Source organism: Xenopus laevis, chromosome 1L (assembly GCF_017654675.1).
Source record: "Xenopus laevis strain J_2021 chromosome 1L, Xenopus_laevis_v10.1, whole genome shotgun sequence".
Taxonomy (NCBI): domain Eukaryota; kingdom Metazoa; phylum Chordata; class Amphibia; order Anura; family Pipidae; genus Xenopus; species Xenopus laevis.
The window spans coordinates 38002445-38021912 of NC_054371.1; the positions used below are offsets into that span (position 1 = coordinate 38002445).

The 19468-nt window shown below is 38.8% G+C and overlaps 1 protein-coding gene across 1 annotated transcript; it reads left to right on the top strand.

Annotated features, from left to right (window-relative positions):
* The first annotated feature begins 1794 nt into the window (after positions 1–1794).
* On the top strand, positions 1795–17354 carry uchl1.L (ubiquitin C-terminal hydrolase L1 L homeolog). The gene is made up of 9 exons (XM_018229404.2): positions 1795–2032; positions 2124–2135; positions 8324–8452; positions 9293–9443; positions 9988–10073; positions 10427–10474; positions 11823–11889; positions 16086–16144; positions 17000–17354. Exons 1-9 carry the CDS (start codon positions 1913–1915, stop codon positions 17084–17086), a joined length of 759 nt encoding a protein of 252 aa, XP_018084893.1. The 5' UTR covers positions 1795–1912; the 3' UTR covers positions 17087–17354.
* The last annotated feature ends 2114 nt before the right edge of the window (positions 17355–19468 follow it).

Consider the following 19468-nt stretch of genomic DNA (forward strand, 5'->3'; position numbering starts at 1 on the left):
AAATGGCAATTTACTGCACATGCATTGTTCTAAACAGCCAAGTGATCACTTGAAATGACAGAAGATTTGATTGCAGCTTTCTGTGGCATAGTAACCTGGCTGGTGCATTTGTCAGCAAAGAGGAGCTTGTTAATGATTATACTCACTGGGGGGAACCTAATAAATTTGCACTTCCTTGCCTTTAAGGCTGGAATTACACAGTTTGCTTCCTTCCGATCCGACACGATGAGAGGAAACGCACATAGGCGGATTTTAATGAAGGTTGGGGGAGGCTAAGCCTCCCCAAACCTAATTTCTCTGTAAATTTAATTTAGCATACAATGCTGCAAATGGGCACAGACGGGTAGCAGGACCGCATCAACTAGCCGATGTGGTCCTGGATCTCAGAAAAAAATAAAACAAACTTGCGAGATCGACATCTGGCCTATTTTTGGCCTTTTATCGACTGGGAGACACTGTCAGGAGCCCCCACACATGGGCAGATAAACTGTCGAATTGGTCTAAAGGACCCATAATGGCAGCTTTATTCTGCCTGTTACCTTAAGTCTAGGATGTTAACGGTCATTGCAGTTAACACTTTTTAGCCTCCCCAAACAAAAAAAATCACCATCCGCCTGTGGAAGCGCATGCAAGGAGACTGATGCGGCAATATAAGGTAAGTAATAGAAATGTCGGACCTTGTCGCTGCGTGCAACCGACCGCTGCATGTTGCATCTTCATCCGACAGTTGTGTCGGATCTACTCAGCGACAAGGTCCGAAATTTCTATTACTTACCTTATATTTGCTGCATCCGTCTCCTCTCATCGCGTCAGATCGGAACAGTGTTGGACTGGCCCACAGGGATACCAGGAAAACTCCCGGTGGGCCCAGATGTCAGTGGGCCCCTCATGCTGCTAAACTTTTGGCCTATTTCATGGCCATTCCATATTTCTATGAGAACAAAGAGGCTAAATAGGTGGAATAATAGATTATAGTATGTAAAGAAAAGAGACTAGGAGAATAGAGGTTGATTGAGGAGATGAAGAATAATAGTACTGAGAGTGGGACCTGGTCTAAGGTTTTTGGGTGGGTCCGACACTGGATTGGAAGGATGCGCACTGTGTAGTTCCAGCGTTAAAGGGGGGAGAGGAAGGAAGGGGGAGGTTAGGGTGGCACATCACTGGACAGGTGGCAAGCCTAGTTTAAACCTGTTTGTAACTCTACACAATGCAGTAGAAGTCTTGCACGCTTCCTGACAGCTCTTGTGCTACATTATTTCAATAGTTAAAAGCAACATTATTTCAGTGACCCCTTGTTTGTAACTACTAGTGTATAGTTTTGCTGTAGTGCTTTGCCCTCTATACAAATACATATACACATACAGTGACAAGCGAAGAGTAACTACTTCTCTCAATTGTACTTTTATTAACAAATAACTGTAAAGCCACTGAACAAGTGTAACAAATGGAAAGCTGCTTAAAATTTCATTTTTTTACATTGGGAATTTATTTGTTACGTTTACAAATTGCGTCCCCTTTTCAAGTGCGACAGACTTTTGCAGCTGCCACAGGCTCCCTCTCAGCCTCACTTACCGCTCATACCATTTACGCCTATGACCACGCCCATATAACAGGATTCCCACAAGAAAGGAGTAGGTTAAACAACTCACTGCCCTTGCGTTCTGCCAGCGGTCGCACCAATTAATCCATAAAAAAGGGGCGCGTCCCTCACGCTCCGCACAATAAAAATACGTTGTCAACTCTGGTCACTGTTAGCTACTCATTGCCACCCATGATTAAATGTCGGCTAGGAGACATTGGAACCGTCCTACTCGGTAACGACTGAGGGGTGGTTCGTCTATCCAGTAGCAACGCAGCGATACCAGCTGATTGCCTTTCCCCCCCTTCTTTTGTCACGCGTTGGTACCTTACCATGGTTATAAAAGCAGCTGAGGCGGCGCCCTCTTATCAGTCTGTATCTAGACGGGAACGGCGTGAGTTTGTGTGTGAGACGTCAGTCATGAAGTGGTGCGCAATGGAAATCAACCCTGAGGTAAGTAAGGTGCTCGTGACTTTTACTGGGTTAGACCGATGTGGTCGCGTTCTGTTCTCCGTCATTTATGTGCATTTTCTTTATTCCACAGATGCTGAATAAAGTGAGTGGTGGCCTTTATGACATCTCCTTTATGATATCCATATGGCAGCACCAACACCCGCATCTTTCCTGGGATTCGGCTCTGAACATGCTTGTGTAGCTGACTGGGTGGTTATTTAGCTTTCTCCTAGTCTGTGCAATGACTGTACGAGTTGTCAGGGCGTGGCCCCGGCCCTGTGGTACCCAGGATCCTGCATCCCTGTATTACTCCTCAGCAGGTGCACACATGGAGCCAGGGCAGCTTTACAATAGGGCAGGGAGGAACCTTTTTTTTTTATTTTCTGGGGTCTATAGACACAGGGATGTCCCACCTCTCTGGCTGTCGCTCTTTCTAAAATTTCCAGCCCCACTAGCAAGTAGGGATGCAGTGAATCCACTATTTAGGATTCGGCCGAATTCTTTGCAAAAAATTCAGCTGAATACCAAACTGAATCCTAATTTGCATATTCTAATTAGGGATGAGAAAGGAAACACATTTTTATTTCCTTGTATTGTGTCCAAAAAGTCACGTGATTTCCCTCCCCGCCCCTAATTTGCAAATGCAAATAAGGATTCTGTTCGGCCGAATCCTGGATTCGGTGCATCCCTGCTAGCAAGTCGGACATAGTTTTCTAGCACTATTATTTCACTTATTTTAATCAGATTTGAGTGTTGCTGCCAGGCCTGGGGCCTCACCTCATTTTTTGGTGTTATGATCCTTTTAAGAGGTGAGGCCCCAGGCCTGGCAGCAGCGCCCAAATCTTATTAAAATAAGTGCAATAATAGTGCTAGAAAATTATGTCCGACTTTCTAGTAGGGATGCACCGAATCCTTCTGCCCGGCCGAACCAAATCCTTATTTGCATATGCAAATTAGGAGTGGGGAGGGAAATCACACTATTTTTGTCACAAAACAATGAAGTTAAGTGTTTTCTCATCCCGGTATTCGGTATTCTGCCGAATCTTTTGCAAAGGATTCGGGGGTGTTTTAAAGTAATGAAAATATAACTTAGTGTTGCCCTGCACTGGTAAAACTGATGTGTTTGATTCGGAAACACTACTATAGTTCATATAAACAAGCTGCTGTGTAGCAATGGTGGAAATTGAAAAAAGTCTATATGGCACAGGATAAATATTGGTAACAGTGAACACCATTATGTTCTACAGAGCTTATCTGCTGTGCAACTTTAGTCTTTTCTCCTTTGAATAGCTGCCCCCATGGCTACACAGCAGCTTATTTATATAAATATAGTAGTGTTTCTGAAGCAAACACAGCAGTTGTACTAGTGCAGGGCAACACTGCATTATATCTTTATAACTTTACAACAATTTCATTTTTTGATGTTACTTGTCCTTTAACTCACTGGTGCTGCTGTTTTGGAAGTTGTAGGCATGCAGTGCCTAAAGGGTCAGGTGGTCATTGCATAAACTTTTTTTTTTTTTTTAAACATTAAATTTTAGTGCCCATCATTACTTACCAGTGCACCTGCATTTATTTTTAATTTTCTTTATGAATGTCACCTAGAACATAGGTGCAACATATGAATAATAGGTAGAACAAAGATAATTCTAAAAAAACTATAGATAGAAGATTGATACGGGGTCCTTTATTCTTTAAGGGAGGAAATAGTTTGTGGAGTTTGAGGTAGATCAAGGGCATGGTTTACTCTTGACCGTTTCCAAGATTATTTTTAAGGGCAGGACTGCTTGTGTTTAGCTGGCAAAGCTAAAATTATAGGGGCACCTTGATGCCAAGGAAGAAAATTGAGATTTACTGAAACATTTCAGTGCAGTTTTTATATAGTACAGGTATGGGATCCATTATCCAGAAAGCTCCGAATTATGGAAAGGCCATATCACAGATTACGTTATAAGCATTTACAAGTTATTAAAAATGATTTCCTTTTTCTCTAATAATAAAACAGTACCTTGTAACTTGATCCAAACTATGGTAATGAATCCTTATTGGAAGCAAAACCAGTTTATTGGGTTTATTTAATATTTACATGACTTTCTAGTAGACTTAAGATATGAAGATCCAAATTACAGAAAGATCTGTTATCCATAAAACACCAGTTCCAAAGCATTCTGGATAACAGGTCAGCAGCTTATCTGCCAGTGTGTGTGGGCTTCTGACGGGTCTCCCTGATCAATATTGGGCAGATATTGATCAGGTTTGATTTTTACTGTGATTGAGGACAGCATCCGCTAGTTGATGCAGTCCTATGACCCAGTTTGCCCATTTCCTTGTAAAATGTGATTGTTTGGCCCTAGGGCTGAATGTTCGCATAAACCCGATATCGCCCTGCCAAAACAAGTGGATCTCATAGTGTATGGCCAACATAAAGGAGAAAAAAAACCTACCCTACATACACCCCAGCCTAGCTGCTACCCCGGGTAAATTGCCCTAACTTTTTACTTACCCTTCGGTGCAGATTCAGGGCATCAGAGTTCACAGTAGCCATCTTCTTCGGTAATTTTCGCGTCTTCTGCCGCTTCGGCAATTTCCATGATGTTCGACTCATGCGCAGTTTGGACCGTCAGACTGCTCCAGCTGAAGAAGATGGCTGCCGTGAACTCAGATGCCCTGTATCTGCACTGAAGGGTAAGTAAAAAGTTAGGGGCATTTACCCAGGGTAGCAGCTAGGCTGGGGGGGAGGGGGTCTATGTAGGGTAGGGTTTTTTTAATAAGAGGTTGAATTCTCCTTTAAGATAGCATAAATATGTGATAATAGCAATCCTATTGGGTTGTGTGAATAATAGCCTTAAAGGAGAATTCAACCCCCTAGGCTCAAATATGCCCCTAACTTGTTACTTACCCCTCCTTCTGCGCCTAGGGGGTTGAATTCTCCTTTAAGGCATGATGTTCATTAGTGAAAGTCTCCTTATCCAAAAAGCCATGTTCTGAATCCATACCTGCAGTATGTCTACCTGAGGAGTGTTCAAACTTCAGCATTTGAATTGTTTTACCCCAGGATCACTCAAAAGCATTTGACTCATGAGGGGATGCTGGGAAATGTAGATTAATAACTGGAAGGGCTGCAGGTTGGGCATCTCTAGTTTATACAACTCCTTCTCTACCCACTTAGGGGACCACACCTTTCTGCATTGGCAGGGCCTATCTCCTCTCTGTCTTTCTTTATATATCTGGGTTAATTGTGGGCTTGGTGGTAGAGGTTCTGTTTTGCATGAGGGCTTGCCAGTATCACGATGAATCCAATCTGTCACATGCTGATTTGAATTAGCGCATGTGTTTGACCTCATGCAGGACACTGAGGATGAGTAAGTATATACTGCCACACATTTCTCTGATAAACCCGATTCTCTATTCTGCTGCTTTCCAGAAGGTTCAGTAGGGGGCATAATCTTCCTACCCATTCATCTCATTTCTATATGGTCAGTCACAAGGGCCCTTATTTAAATAGCTCCTGAGAGATTGCAGTTTCCAGTCACTGACCCAACCACACCCACACTGCAGTCTTAAGTGCATCGTTTAATCGGAAGTGAAGTTGCACGGAAAGAGTCTTATCGGCTTTGTACAATTTTATGCTACCGAAAGGAATTCTGATTAATATTTTAAGACCAATTTAACTATTCCAGCTCCATAAAAACTAAAATCATAATACTGAAATCCAAAAATATCAATTTTTTTTTTATAATATGCCATGCTCACTAAGCATAATTATGCATTTATTTTTTTTTATTTGAATGAGTAATTTACTGTTTCACTACCACTTTCCCTGTGTAATATTAAATTGTGGATTACGCTTTCCTAATCCTGGGGTTATAGTTTCAAGAGTTGTACAGGTATGGGACCTGTTATTCAAAGTGCTTTGAGACCTGGGGCTTTCTGGATAACAGTTTTTTCTGTAATTTGGATCTTCATAACTTAAAGACTACTAGAAAATCATGTATACATTAAATAAACCCAATAGGCTGGTTTTGCTTCCAATAAGGATTAATTATATCTTAGTTTGGATCAAGTACAAGCTACTGCTTTATTATTACAGAGCAAAAGGAAATAATTATTATAATTTATATTTGATTATAATGGAGTCTATGAGAGACGGCGATTCTGTAATTCGGAACTTTCTGGATAACCGGTTTCCGTATAACTGATCCCATACCTGTAACACAGGTATGGACCTGTTATGCAGAATGCTCGGGACCTGGGGTTTTCTGGAAAATGGATCTTTTCATAATATTCATACCTGAAGTCTTCTAGAAAATCATGTAAACATTAAATAACCCCAATAGGCTGGTTTTGCTTCCAATAAGGATTAATTATATCTTAGTTTGGATCAAGTACAAGATATTTATACAAGATGTTTTATTATTACAGAGAAAAAGAAAATCATTTTTAAAAATCTAGATAAAATGGGAGTAATTCAGAGCTTTCTTGATAACTATTTTCCATATAATGTATACCATACCTGTAAACCTACCTATTTTATGGAGTTTGGGTATTTCACCAAATGCTTGTGAAACAAAAGCTTACTTTGAGCTATGCTGTGTTATGCCGCTATGTGATATTTTATTTAATGGCTACATCCAAACCAGAGGTATATCTAATAGGATTGTATTTGTATAAAATCATTCGAAAATCCTATAATTATCAGTCTTAAAAGAACGCAACTGTCTAATATTTTTTGCATTTACTATTAAAGTAAAGTGTTTTGAGTAAAGTTTATTTATTTTTTTTTATGCAAGAGCTCCCAAGTCAGCATTTTCAGCAAGTGGGTTGCTAGGGTCCAAATTAGAGTCCTGCGCGGGTCCATTTTTTTGGAACCTGCATTCGTATCAGGTTGGACCTGCTACCTTATCCCTGCTGCGACCTGCTGACCATCAAGAATAGGGAAGTGCTGTCATTGTAAACCTGAAATGACATCATCGGAAGTAGACATGCAGAAAAAAGAAGTATATATCGCTATTGAGAAGACCCATGTCTATACCTGCACCCGGAACTTCTACCCGCAGGGCACCGCAGGTTTTTGCGGGTACCCGACCCGCTGCAGGACTCTGGTCCAAATGAGCCTAGCAACCATGTATTGCTTTTAATAAGAGACTGGAATATAAATAGGAGAGAACCTGAATAGAATAAAAGTAGCAAGACCAATACATTTGTAGCCTTACAGAGCATTTGATTTTTTTTAGATGGGGTCATTGACCCTCACTTGAAAACTGGAAAGTGTCAGAAGAAGGCAAATAATTTCAAAACTAAAATAGAAAAAATAACAGCCAATTGAAATGTTACTTTGATTTAGCCATTCTTTAATATACTAAGGTTAGGACTACACGGACGTTTTCGGTGCGAAATGTATTTTTTTGTTGTACACTGCAAACAAGGCCATTATGTAATCCTGATTAGTGACACTGGAATCGGTGTTAAATTGGAAAGTCACTCAAACCTGCTCCATCTCAACTGAATCTGTTTACAACCTAAGGTTTCTTCTGCTAACTGTATAAGACTTGGAGAGGTTTTTTTTTCTAGGTAATAGGAAGAAAGGAATTATATGGAAGCCGGAATTAAATTGATAACTGTGTAGGATGGTGCCTTAGGTTACCACTGCTGCTTTGTACTGCTGGGGTCATGAGATCAATTTAAACCTGGGAACTATCTGCAAAGCACTTGCCTGTTATCAGGCTACTCTGGTTTTCCTACCACACACAGACACATTTGGGAAGGGAATGATATGAATCTGTATAAATCACTACCTAAAACATTTAAATACTCACTAATAAAATATTACTTATAACAAAGCTTTATAAAAATTATCATACAATTACCATTACATGGATACTGATTGCAAAGGCAGCTGATATTTGAGGAGCATCTACAAGCAGTATAGCCAAAGCAACCCACATCTAGATTGACATGACTGATTTTGCTCAGTAGGTTTAATTTACTGACATTCTAAAGTGAAGTTAGAAATGTGGATATAAATCAGGATGATGTTGTTATAAATCAGGAGTTAGGTCATCTATAAGTTATAAGATAAAGTGAAGAACTGATTTGTTACTATGCACGGGTGCAAATTAGCATATATATATATATATATATATATATATATATATATATATATATATATTACCATCTGACTTATTATCTGATTAATTATCTTGTGTGGGCTGGTCAAGTCCTAATTCTTGTATTTTTTTGTGGTCTAGACCTAAACATGACATACCTAGTCTTGTCTTTTTATTTATACAGGTTCTGGCCCAGTTAGGTGTGTCAGATGGCTGGAAATTTGTGGATGTCTTGGGATTTGAGGATGAATCTTTGAGCAATGTTCTGACGCCAGTCTGTGCAGTACTACTACTTTTCCCCCTTACGCCACAGGTAAGGTAGCAGAATGTTTGTTCCTTTTAGTATATAGTGCAGCAAGTAGTAATTTTAGTCAACTGTATTGTATAACTTGTCTGAAAAAAATATTTTTAATCAATTTAAAGTGATGTAGCGAATATACCCCCCTTTTTGACATGAGCTAATTTAGTTGGGCTTATGTAAAAGGTGCATGAACACTATATTAATTTCCAAAAAATAAATATAAATGGGATTTTTTTTAAATTTATTTTACACATATACCCAATTTTAAAAAAAGCCGTCCTACTTGTATGTTGAAATATACAATGTTATGCAGCCCCACCTTTACTACTGTGAAGTGTTTGATCTGGGGACCACTTATTTTTGGTAAGCAGGGACTTCAACACCCAGAATTCATAATTTCACAATCGAATAAACTGTTGGAGGGGTTGCAAATGGATTATTACAGGTTACATACACCTAATCTTAAAGAAGGAATGCGAGGGGGCCCTTTATACTGAGGACATTCTCTGTTCAACGTCCAAATTTCAGGGGTAGGGTAAAAAATTATAATTTGTAAGGAAAATCTGCAATGAAACCTGGCTTTAATGTTGCATTGTGACTCGGCATGTTGCAGATGAACTCTGTTCATTACAGTGGGTAAGAGGGTACCATGTCGAATGCGCCATTAGCAAATAATAGCAGCCAATGTCTGTTTGACATAAAGATCAAGCCTGGTCCATCTATACACCTGAATTATAATCTAATATGTTCTAAAAGCAATAATTTATAACACAATATAAATAAATAAATATATGATCTTTGTAACCTATATGTGGTACAACCTGTTAATGCTTAGCATTTTGTTTTGCACAGCATGAAAACTTTAGAAAAAGCCAAATAAAGGAGCTGCAAGAGAAGGGTGCAAACAAAAAAGTTTATTTCTTAAAACAGACCATTGGCAATTCCTGTGGTACAGTTGGGCTTATTCACGCTGTGGCTAATAATAAAGATAAATTGAATTTTGGTGAGTATTTGCCATTCATAACAGTTAATGTAAAAATCTAGCCTTGCATAATACTAAACTTATATAAAACGTGATGTTTTGTTATACAGTAGTAATCACACCCCAAACTTTTTTAATTTTCTTAACACAATTTAAAGAGGCATTAAAAATAGAAGTGCCCAATTGCTTTAAACACATTTAGTCTGCATTATTTATGAAAACTCAATATCCTTATGAAATATGACCAATTCACAATTGTTTTAACCCTCTGAGTGACAACCTCAACTGGGATCGTCCTGAGCCCGGCAATGTTTTTCCCATATGGCAAAATAGAATCCGGAAGCACAACCAATGTCGCTCACATCCTCGTATTTTCAGGGCAGCCCTGTATCATAAAGGGTTAAAGTTTCATTGAACTTTATTTTACAGATCTTTTCTATTTTTTTCCCCCTGGTTTGTTTCCATGAGTGGTTCAGTAAACTGTTTTCTACATTATTTAATTTAGAAATAAGACTTGGACATTTTAATTATGTTATCTGTACTTTTCCCTTACTTACAAATGCAGCTGCAAATTCTGTGTTAAAGGATTTTATCGAACAAACTGCTGCGCTTTCACCAGAAGAAAGGGCAAAACGTCTAGAAGAAAATCAGGTAATGTTTGGAAATTGCTTATCTGTATTATGTATGGTAGAATGATGTAAAATGTAATCTCATGCGTATATGTTGTATACCTAGGAGAAAGAGAGAGATATCTCTCTCTCTCTCTCTCTCTCTCTCTCTTTCTCTCTCTCTCTTTCTCTCTCTTTCTCTCTCTTTCTCTCTCTTTCTCTCTCTTTCTCTCTCTTTCTCTCTCTTTCTCTCTCTTTCTCTCTCTCTCTCTCTCTCTCTCTCATTGATTCCATGAAACTGAACATTCAGTACCCATTTTGGGATTAACCCAGTTGATCGCTTAGTTTTAACGTTTTTCCTGCAGATCTGTAGTATTCATTTGCATTTTGTTGTAGGCCATAAAGTCTGCTCACAACTCTGTGGCAGCTGAAGGACAATGCAGGGTAAGTTGTACCATTGTTTTACTTTAGACGTAAGGGTGAATAGTTATGATTGGGGCATAGACCTTCTAGCAGAGCATTGTGCACTGTGGGGGTAACACATGTAAGGCCATTTGCTTAGTGCCCACCAAGATAGGGGGCTCATCTTAAGACATTTCACCTGGAGCAGTACAAAATAAGCCTTTTGTTTCTCTATTTTTATTTGAACAAATGTTCAATATTTCTTTTTCAAAGCTTATATCTTCGCTTTTTATGAGCGCCCAGTCTCATAAGATTCATCCTCTCCCATGGCTGTTGGTCCAGGGTTGGACACCTGGAAATTATATCGGCACAGACCATTTCTTTATTGCTAGCCATATTATATTCAGCTCCTACAATTGATAGTTCACCAATAAGCTCAAAAATACAGATAAGGTTTCTTCTGTACCCTTATAACATTACATTTTTTTTTTTTTTATCAACTCCTATTTTAAACTGCAGAAACAATATCTAGCCTATGCTTCAATTGATGCTGTGGGTGTAAATTATATACCACACTTCAATATGAATTTAAAAGGTTTTTTTAATAGCACATTCTGAGAAATAACAATTGCTTCCAGTTACGATCATAGAGAAATGAGAACATATTAAACCTCGCATTATACCATATTCTCAGCATGCAGTACTACAACAAATAAAACTATAGGATGTATTTATTACTTGTAGTAGTTAAAAATGTAAGGAATTGTCAATCCTGGAAACATCTGCTTAAAGGGATGGTTCATCTTAAATTAAACTTTTAGTATGTTATAAAATTGCTAATTCTAAGTAACTTTTCAATTTGTCATAGTTTTTGAATTATGCATTTTTCTGACACCGGTTTTCAAATGGGGGAGGGGGAGGGTCACTAACCCCAATCTAAAAAAAACAAATGGTCTGTAAGGCTACAAATGTATTGTTGTTGCTACTTTTTATTACTCCTCTTTCTATTCAGGCTCTCTCCTATTCATATTCCAGTCTCTTATTCAGATCAATGCATGGTTGCTAGGGTGATTTGGACCCTAGCAACCAGATTGCTGAAATTGCAAACTGGAGATCTGCTGAATAAAAAGCTAAACTCAAAAACACAAATAAAAAAAAAATGAATACCAATTGCAGATTGTTTCAGAATATCACTCTCTCTGTCATACTAAAAGTTAACTCAACCCTTTAAAGAATACTCCCCCTCCATATTTGTAATGGGGCTACATAGTAAAAAGTTGATTCCTGATAACCTGCATTCATTCTAGATTGTTATAGTCTTCTTACAGTGTAGCAGTCACAGCTTGTTGTGTGGCATATGTTTCATTGTGGCTTCTATTGTTTTTTGTAGGAGAACAGTGATGTAAACTTTCATTTTATATTGTTAACTGCGGTTGATGGACATCTTTATGAGTTGGGTAAGTGGGTAGCATTTTATTCCCTTCTAATTTTTATTTAATTTACTGGAGGATTTTCTGCCATGAGACAAGGTGCATTATTCTTTCTTATTTTTGCCAATGAAAATTGTGTGCTAGATTTCATTTGAGTGCCTCTGCATGCTACATAGTTTGGTAAATCTATGCATATTGACCATCAAATTGTTCTGTAGAGCACTGGTGTTTATAATTAATTAATGTTGGTATGCTAAGAAATGTGGGGAATATGATGGGAAAAAATTCAAGCTTTGAGACCGTTTTCAGAAATGTCATAAAAACTACTAAGTTTAGCGTAGTTTGCAGTAAAAACACATATATTTACCCATTTTGTAATTAGCAGAATGCGTACACTTGTTAGCCATTACCATATAGGCCATGAATTATGTATGAACAATGTACAGTTTGGGGCTAGGCATGCACCAAATATTTTAGGGTTTGGATTCAGTTTGGCTAGACACTTGGACTTCGGAAATCCTGCTGAAAAGGCTCTGATTTGGCCGATTCCTGGATTCAGTACATACCTATTCTCTGCATGCCAGATACTTTGAAAATCCTATGCACATTTGGGCATCAAACTTTTTGGCAGACTCCAGACATTCATATTTCATGGGGCTCATCTATAGACTGTGCACAGGGCAGATTGGTTCGCACAGTGATTTATATTTGCCCTGCACATGGTTACATTTATAATGCTGAGTAAGAGTGTACAAACAGAATTGTGATTTTTTTTCACACTGTGAATGTCTATAGAGATTTTTAAATATGTGAATATTATGTGCACACTACAACTTTTGTGGCAGAGAAAATATTCGCAAAACAGTTTAGCGAATTAAACACCAGTCTCATTTATGAGCCATTTGCTAAAATTTATTCTCAATGTGAATTCGTAAAAACCGGAAAGACGGGAACAGCAGTGCAATGTTTTAGCGTTCAGGAAAAAACATGGGCGATACAACCATTTGCAATTCAAAAGGTGCTGCGCAAACTTTATAAATGACCCCCACTGTGTTTTATCTTGACATCGAATAACACGTAGGAGATCAGATGCTGCAAATCGGAAGTTTTGAGGCGACTTTTAGGTACTTCATCAAAACCTGCTAACTTCAGGAAAGCTTTGCAACGTTTCTGGGTACATTCTAAAGATATATGGATTTATGGGGTAAACTTATTTTTTGTGTGGCTTTACCACACCTATAAAATGCAGTGGTCATTTTTAGTAGCTGACGTGATCTCCAGGATAATTGTATGCACTAAATTCAATTTGGGGCCCATATGTGAAAGTTTGGTAATCCTTTGCGCAATGGGCATTAAATTGATTGGTGGACCCCTGGCAATTCATATTTAGTGTTTTTTTCTTGGAACCTAATATGTGGGAGATAAATTGCAAAGTGAACGTTTTGAGATTATTTTTCAGATTTGTATTTACTTATTAAAACTGGTAAGTTTCGAAAAGCTTTGAAGTTTGGTAATTAGGAGTAGAAAGACTTGGCTGAAGGGGTTGTTCACCTTCCAAAACTTTGTTCAGTTCAACTGTTTTCAGATTTTTCCCCAGAAATAAAGAATTGCTTTTCAATTACTTTCCATCTTTTAGTTTTTACAAAATCTAAGTTTAGAGTTTGATGTCCCTGTCTCTGGTGTCCTGACCACTGCCTTTAATGAAACCCATTTCTACTTGGCAGGGACAAATATAAGAAATGTATAACCTAATGTATCCCTTTAGAACAGTTTACAGGGTCAGCAACCCCCCCCCCAGCTGCCTTTGAAGGTGAAAACTGAAACGGTCACACATAGAAAATAGAAAGTAATTGGAAAACATCTATTCAGTGGCGTAACTACCGGGGGTGCAATTGGGCCAGTGCCCGTACCCCCGCAGGGCCCCCCGGCAGTCACGCCCCACTGCTGCAGCGCCGAACGGAAGAGGGTGGGGGCGGGGCCCGGCTGCACGGCCCGCACCAGAGCCCGCCCCCCACCTAGTTCCGTCTCTGCATCTATTCCTGGTTAACAATGTGAAAGCAACTGAACTGAAAAAAGTGTTGGATGGTGAACAACCCCTTTAACCATTTCGGATTTGGCAGAATGTAAAAATATATGGATTCGTGGCGTAAAGAAACCGTTACAGGTTTTTTTGGCTTTTCTGCATCTAAATTATGCTGATTTCTGAAAATGCATACTGCTGGGAGTTTTTGATTATATAGTAAATTGCTAAAACAAAAAGTGTACTGAGGGACTCTGGATTTTTAAATCAAAACACTACGTAACATGTGTTTCTCAATGCCACAAAGGAGTCTGACTTCAACAGAAGTCAGAAATCTCCATAAAACTATACCTGTCTGGTATTGGCATGTTTGAGAGACGTGGGACTTTCCAAATCATTTTATTTTATGTATGAAAGTAAAACTGGTTTTCTGGTTTATATCCCAGAAAAACTGCAAAAAAAAGGTGTTTTTTGGCATTTAGTGCTCAAAATTTTTCCAATATGGGAAATGCACATTACGTATAAATAAAGTATAATTTCCCTAGGTGAACGAAAAGTCCCCTCCAGGATATGTCTCTAAAGTAAATGCACAAAATGACCCATAAGCACCAGATTCTCTCACCACGTTCCCCTTAGATAATTAAATTCATATTAGTATATGAACAGCCCCAATCATTGAGTATACTCATATTTTCATTGTGGTTATACATATCTGTATGAAATAACTTGTATTACCTTTAACCTCAATTCATATAAAGCCAATTCTCCTTCAACCACAGATTTAGGTGCATCATAAAATGGAATGCGCTGAAGATTACCGTTTTCTTTTGCTATTCACAGTGTCCAGAAATTTAGCAAAAGTTTAAATATAATGCTACATGCTCGCCCATATAAAACCTCAATAACACAATTCAATGGTAATACTCGACTCTCCAATCGCTTCTGCTCCCATTCCAGTGCAGTCACAATGAAATGCTGCTCCAATTCTGGTGCAGTCACAATGGAATACTACTCACATTCAGGTGCAATGGTGGTGGAGTGTAAAAAAATAAAAACCCAATGCTTGTTTTCACACTGACTGGGCAGCAGCTCAGAGAAAACTAGCAGCATCTTCAGCTGGTTGTTTCATACTCAAGAGAGAATTTGCTTCAGAACTTGTTAGTATGCCTTAAAGATTCAACCTGTAGTTTAAAAAAAACCCTTGCCCCCCCCTACCCTGGGTAAACCCCCCTCCTTCTTCCCCCCCCCAGCTTACCTGCCCCTAATTTGTTACTCACCCCTCCGTGCAGATTCTGGCCTCAGGAGTTCACTGCAGCCATCTTCTTCTCCGGTAATCTTCGTATATTGACAGCATTTTTTTCGAGGAATTTTCGGAAATTTCCGTGACTTTCGGTGCATGCGCAGTGGTTCAGGACCAGTAATTTACTCCAACTGCACATGCGCCGAAACTTCCGAAAAAGACAGAAGAAAAAAAGATGAAATCCGAGGCCAGAATCTGCGTGGAGGGGTGAGTAAAAAATTAGGGGCATTTGCCCGGGGGAGGGGGTCAGGTAGGCTGGGGAGGAGGGGGGTCTACCCAGGGTAGGGGGAAAGGATTTTTTCTTTTATTATGGGTTGAATTCTCCTTTAAAGGAGAAGGAAAGGCATGTTATGCTTGGAGTTACCAAAAGTTAGGCACCGTCAAGTGATTTTATTTACTTACCTGAAACTCCAGTTGGTGCTTCTATCAGCAGAAAACTGCACTGGTCCGGGGTTCCTCCAGAGAGCACCACAGAGCAATCTTCTTCCTGCTTCTTTTTGCGGCTGTGCATGCGCGTTGGAGCGAACTTTAACGAAAAAGCCAATTATTTCGCTCTTCTGCGCATGCGTCTGCCCTGGGAAATTTGAAGAAGCAGAAAGACAATTGCTCAGTGTTGCTCACTGGAATAACCCCGTGCTAGTGCAGTTTTCTCCTGATAGCAGCACCAGCCTAGGGTGTAACAATCACTTGGGGGTGCCTAACTTTTGCAACCCCAAGTTAAAATGCCATTCCTTCTCCTTTAAAATAATAGGTTTAAAGAAGAAAATGACTGCATAACTGAAGCCGTTGTGAAAACATTTGATTTAAGGTTTGTTATTACAGGTTTGATGTGTTGTCAAAGTAATTTTTTACATGTAATACTGTACTGAATCGACTGTGAAAATTCTACTTTTTCTTTTTTAGATGGCAGACTTCCTTCCCCTGTGGAACATGATGCTACCTCTGAAGACACTTTACTGAAGGTAAAGGTTCATATTTACCTGTCCTTTTTTTTAAACTTTGGGATGCCTCATTTGAGTGGCCAAACAATCGGATCAGCCAGATTTGGCCCAGGATGTAGATGACCAAATTGTGTAGAGATCCATTTGTTTGGTAACCTTACCAGAAGAGTTTATGCTAATGTGCAGGCCAGCTTTACTCTTGAGTGTTGCACTTTTTTCAGTGAAGTAACCCCTAAAGGCAAGGTAGAATTAAGTGCATTGGGGGCATCGTTTAATTTTTTTCTATTCAGAATGCCTCCCTTTGTTTGTTTTTTTTTTGTCATAATTACCCCAACTGAAAGGAAAACTTTTCCCCCAAAACGAACACTTAAGCAGCAGTTTATATCATAGTAAGTGGCAAATAAAAAAATCTTTCCAAACTGGAATATATATTTAAGTAAAACTTGCCCTTTTCCATCTCTTACCTTGAACCCCCATTTTGTGATGGTCTGTGTGTTGCCTCCGAGATCACCTGACCAGAAATACTACAGCTCTAACTGTAACAGGAAGAAGTGTGGGAGCAAAAGACACAACTCTGTCTGTTAATTGGCTCATGTGACCTAACACGTATAGTTTGTTTGCTATATTTGTGTGCACAGTGAATCGTATGATCCCAGGGGGCCGCCCTTATTTTTAAAAATGGCAATTTTCTATTTATGATTACCCAATGGCACATGCTACTAAAAAAAGTATAAAGTATATTATTATGAAAATGGTTTATTTACATGAAGCAGGATTTTACATATGAGCTGTTTTATGCAATATCTTTTTATAGAGACCTACATTGTTTGGGGGGTATAGTTTTCTTTTTAATGGTTTTTTTTTTTCCCCTTCTAGGATGCAGCCAAAATATGCAGACAGTTTACTGAGCGTGAACAAGGGGAAGTTCGTTTTTCTGCTGTGGCTCTGAGCAAATCTGCTTAATTTTGCGAATACAAAGCACTTTATTTATTCCATATACACTCGTAGACCGTGCAGCTTAATACTTTAACTGTTTAGAGAAGTTGTTCAGTTTCATGCTCCAGGCACTTGTGTGTACAACACCAGCTCAAAGTGCTGATCTGCACATATGGGTATAACTGTATGTTGTTGCTGCTGTGTTCTGATGCTCTACTTGCATTTTCAATTTGTAATTGCTAACTACTGAAGTGCCACACCTTGTTCATTTGACGAAATAAAACGTTGTTTCCGACTAAGCCTGATGGGATTTATTCAAAGTGGGAGAATAGTTGCACTCTTATGCACTTTTATTTAGTTGTCACTAACTTTTTAGCAACAATTATGGTACTCAAATGCAACCCGTTTCCAAATATATTTGTCATTTTCACTGGCTGACAAATAGGCACATTATAGAAATGTGTAATTTGGAAAATGCATATAGACAGAATTCCTGTAAAGTAATATTCTGAAACAATTGGCAGTCTTTTTTTTCTTTTTCTTTTTTTTAACTTTGCCTTTTTATATTCAAACCCCTTATATTCTAATGACAGCCAAAAAGCAGATTAAAGGGGAACTCCGGCTTCCAAACCAAAACTTGATAAACACATAACACAGAAAGCCCTAATATATCCATCACAGTTACCTGTTTCTTCAAAAAGTATGAATAAATGCCATTTTCTATGCTGAAATCCAGCTGTTTAACAATTCTTCTCTTTCTGCATCATTTGAAATTCTGGCAGGGAAGGAGGGACTAAACACTGATGTTACAAATTATAACAACTTCTCCACATCTTACAGACAGCATGCAGGAACTACATAACCCACAATGCATTGCACAATGACGTTCCTTTCCTTATTGAAATCACGTGTGCAGGGAATTGTGGGGTTAGGAGGATGCAGGCTGAGGACAGATGGCTGTTGATACACAGTAAAAGTAGTCAGCCAGCTCAGCAAAGTAGTCAGAAAGATCAGCAGGGGACTAGGCGTAGGGAAATGTAAGAAACCATTAAAAATCATGAAAAGTCTGCACATTTTTTTAATGTATATTGCAAAGTTGTTTGAAATGAGGTTTACTTTTTTAAGTTGTGTTTTTGTGGTCGTTCCCCTTTAACACAGAGGCTCTATTATATATTGTTTTTCTGTTCAGGCCCTCATCTGTGCAGTTTGTCTGTCAATCAAACCATTGCCTGGTTGTTAGTGTAAATATCTGCAACATTTAGCTGCAGTGTCTGTATTTCACCAGCTGAGGGCACTACTGATGTTGCAAACGCAGCCCTTTCTAAATTCAAGGCATCATGTGTTTTCACTGACTGCCCTGTACTTTAGAACTAGAAACACTATAACCGGGAGGAATAGTAATGTTACAGTTTTTAATTATGCCGTTTTTTGGGGGTTTTTTTAAAAAAATTTCTCATTCCTACAGCAATGTGAACTATATTGACAGCTTTATACTTTATACAGCTTTTCTTTTATGACTTTTCAGCATACAGGATATGATGTCACTGACATAAGAGTGAGGAGGATGTAGGTTCATCTTATCAGTTGGCCAGGTATAACCTGGCGAAGCAGACTCTGGCGAAAAGGATAACATAGTAGAAAATTCATACTTTGATGAATTTGCAGAGCGATAATGATAGTTCGTCTGAGCCAAAATTCTCCTGGCAAAGGAGCACAAAACTTTGTTAGCGTGAGCTCTTTCACCAGCGAATTGTCCTCTATGCCTTTTAGTAAATAGGGGATGTACTTGAGGATTGTCTTTTTGGCAAATTTTCGCTAGCGACGGCCACTTCACCCTTTAGTAAATCTGCCTCTAGGTTTCAGATGAATCCGACTTGCCCAAATCCAGGATTGTGTGCACAATTATTATTACAAACCTGCTCTATACTTGGTTTGTAAATGTAATAATTACACTTACGTTCCACTTTATGAACAGTCAAGATGAAAAGTTAATTAAAGGCAAGGCCAGATGTGGCGTTTTTACCTTGTGTTTTTAAAAAAGCTCCATCAGGCGTAAATATGCATAAACTGCACTACCACTAAAACTAATGGAAAACGCACTATGGCAATTCTCACACCGCCATGGGATGCCAGTATTGGTGTTTTTTAGTAGAAATGCCAATACGTCAAGAAACTACCAAATCAATAGGCTCTATGGGATCTACAAATTTGAGCAGCGTATTTTAAATATGGTGACCAAATTCTCGCGAGATAAATGACGCATATATATGTTTTTACGGCCGGTGACCTAGTTACGTTGCGTTTTGACAAATATTCCGGCTCCATTTTGCATGTATATAGTGTTACTATTTCTTAATAGCTTATCTATTTCTAGCCAGCGGAATTATGGGGAATGAGAACAATGAGAAG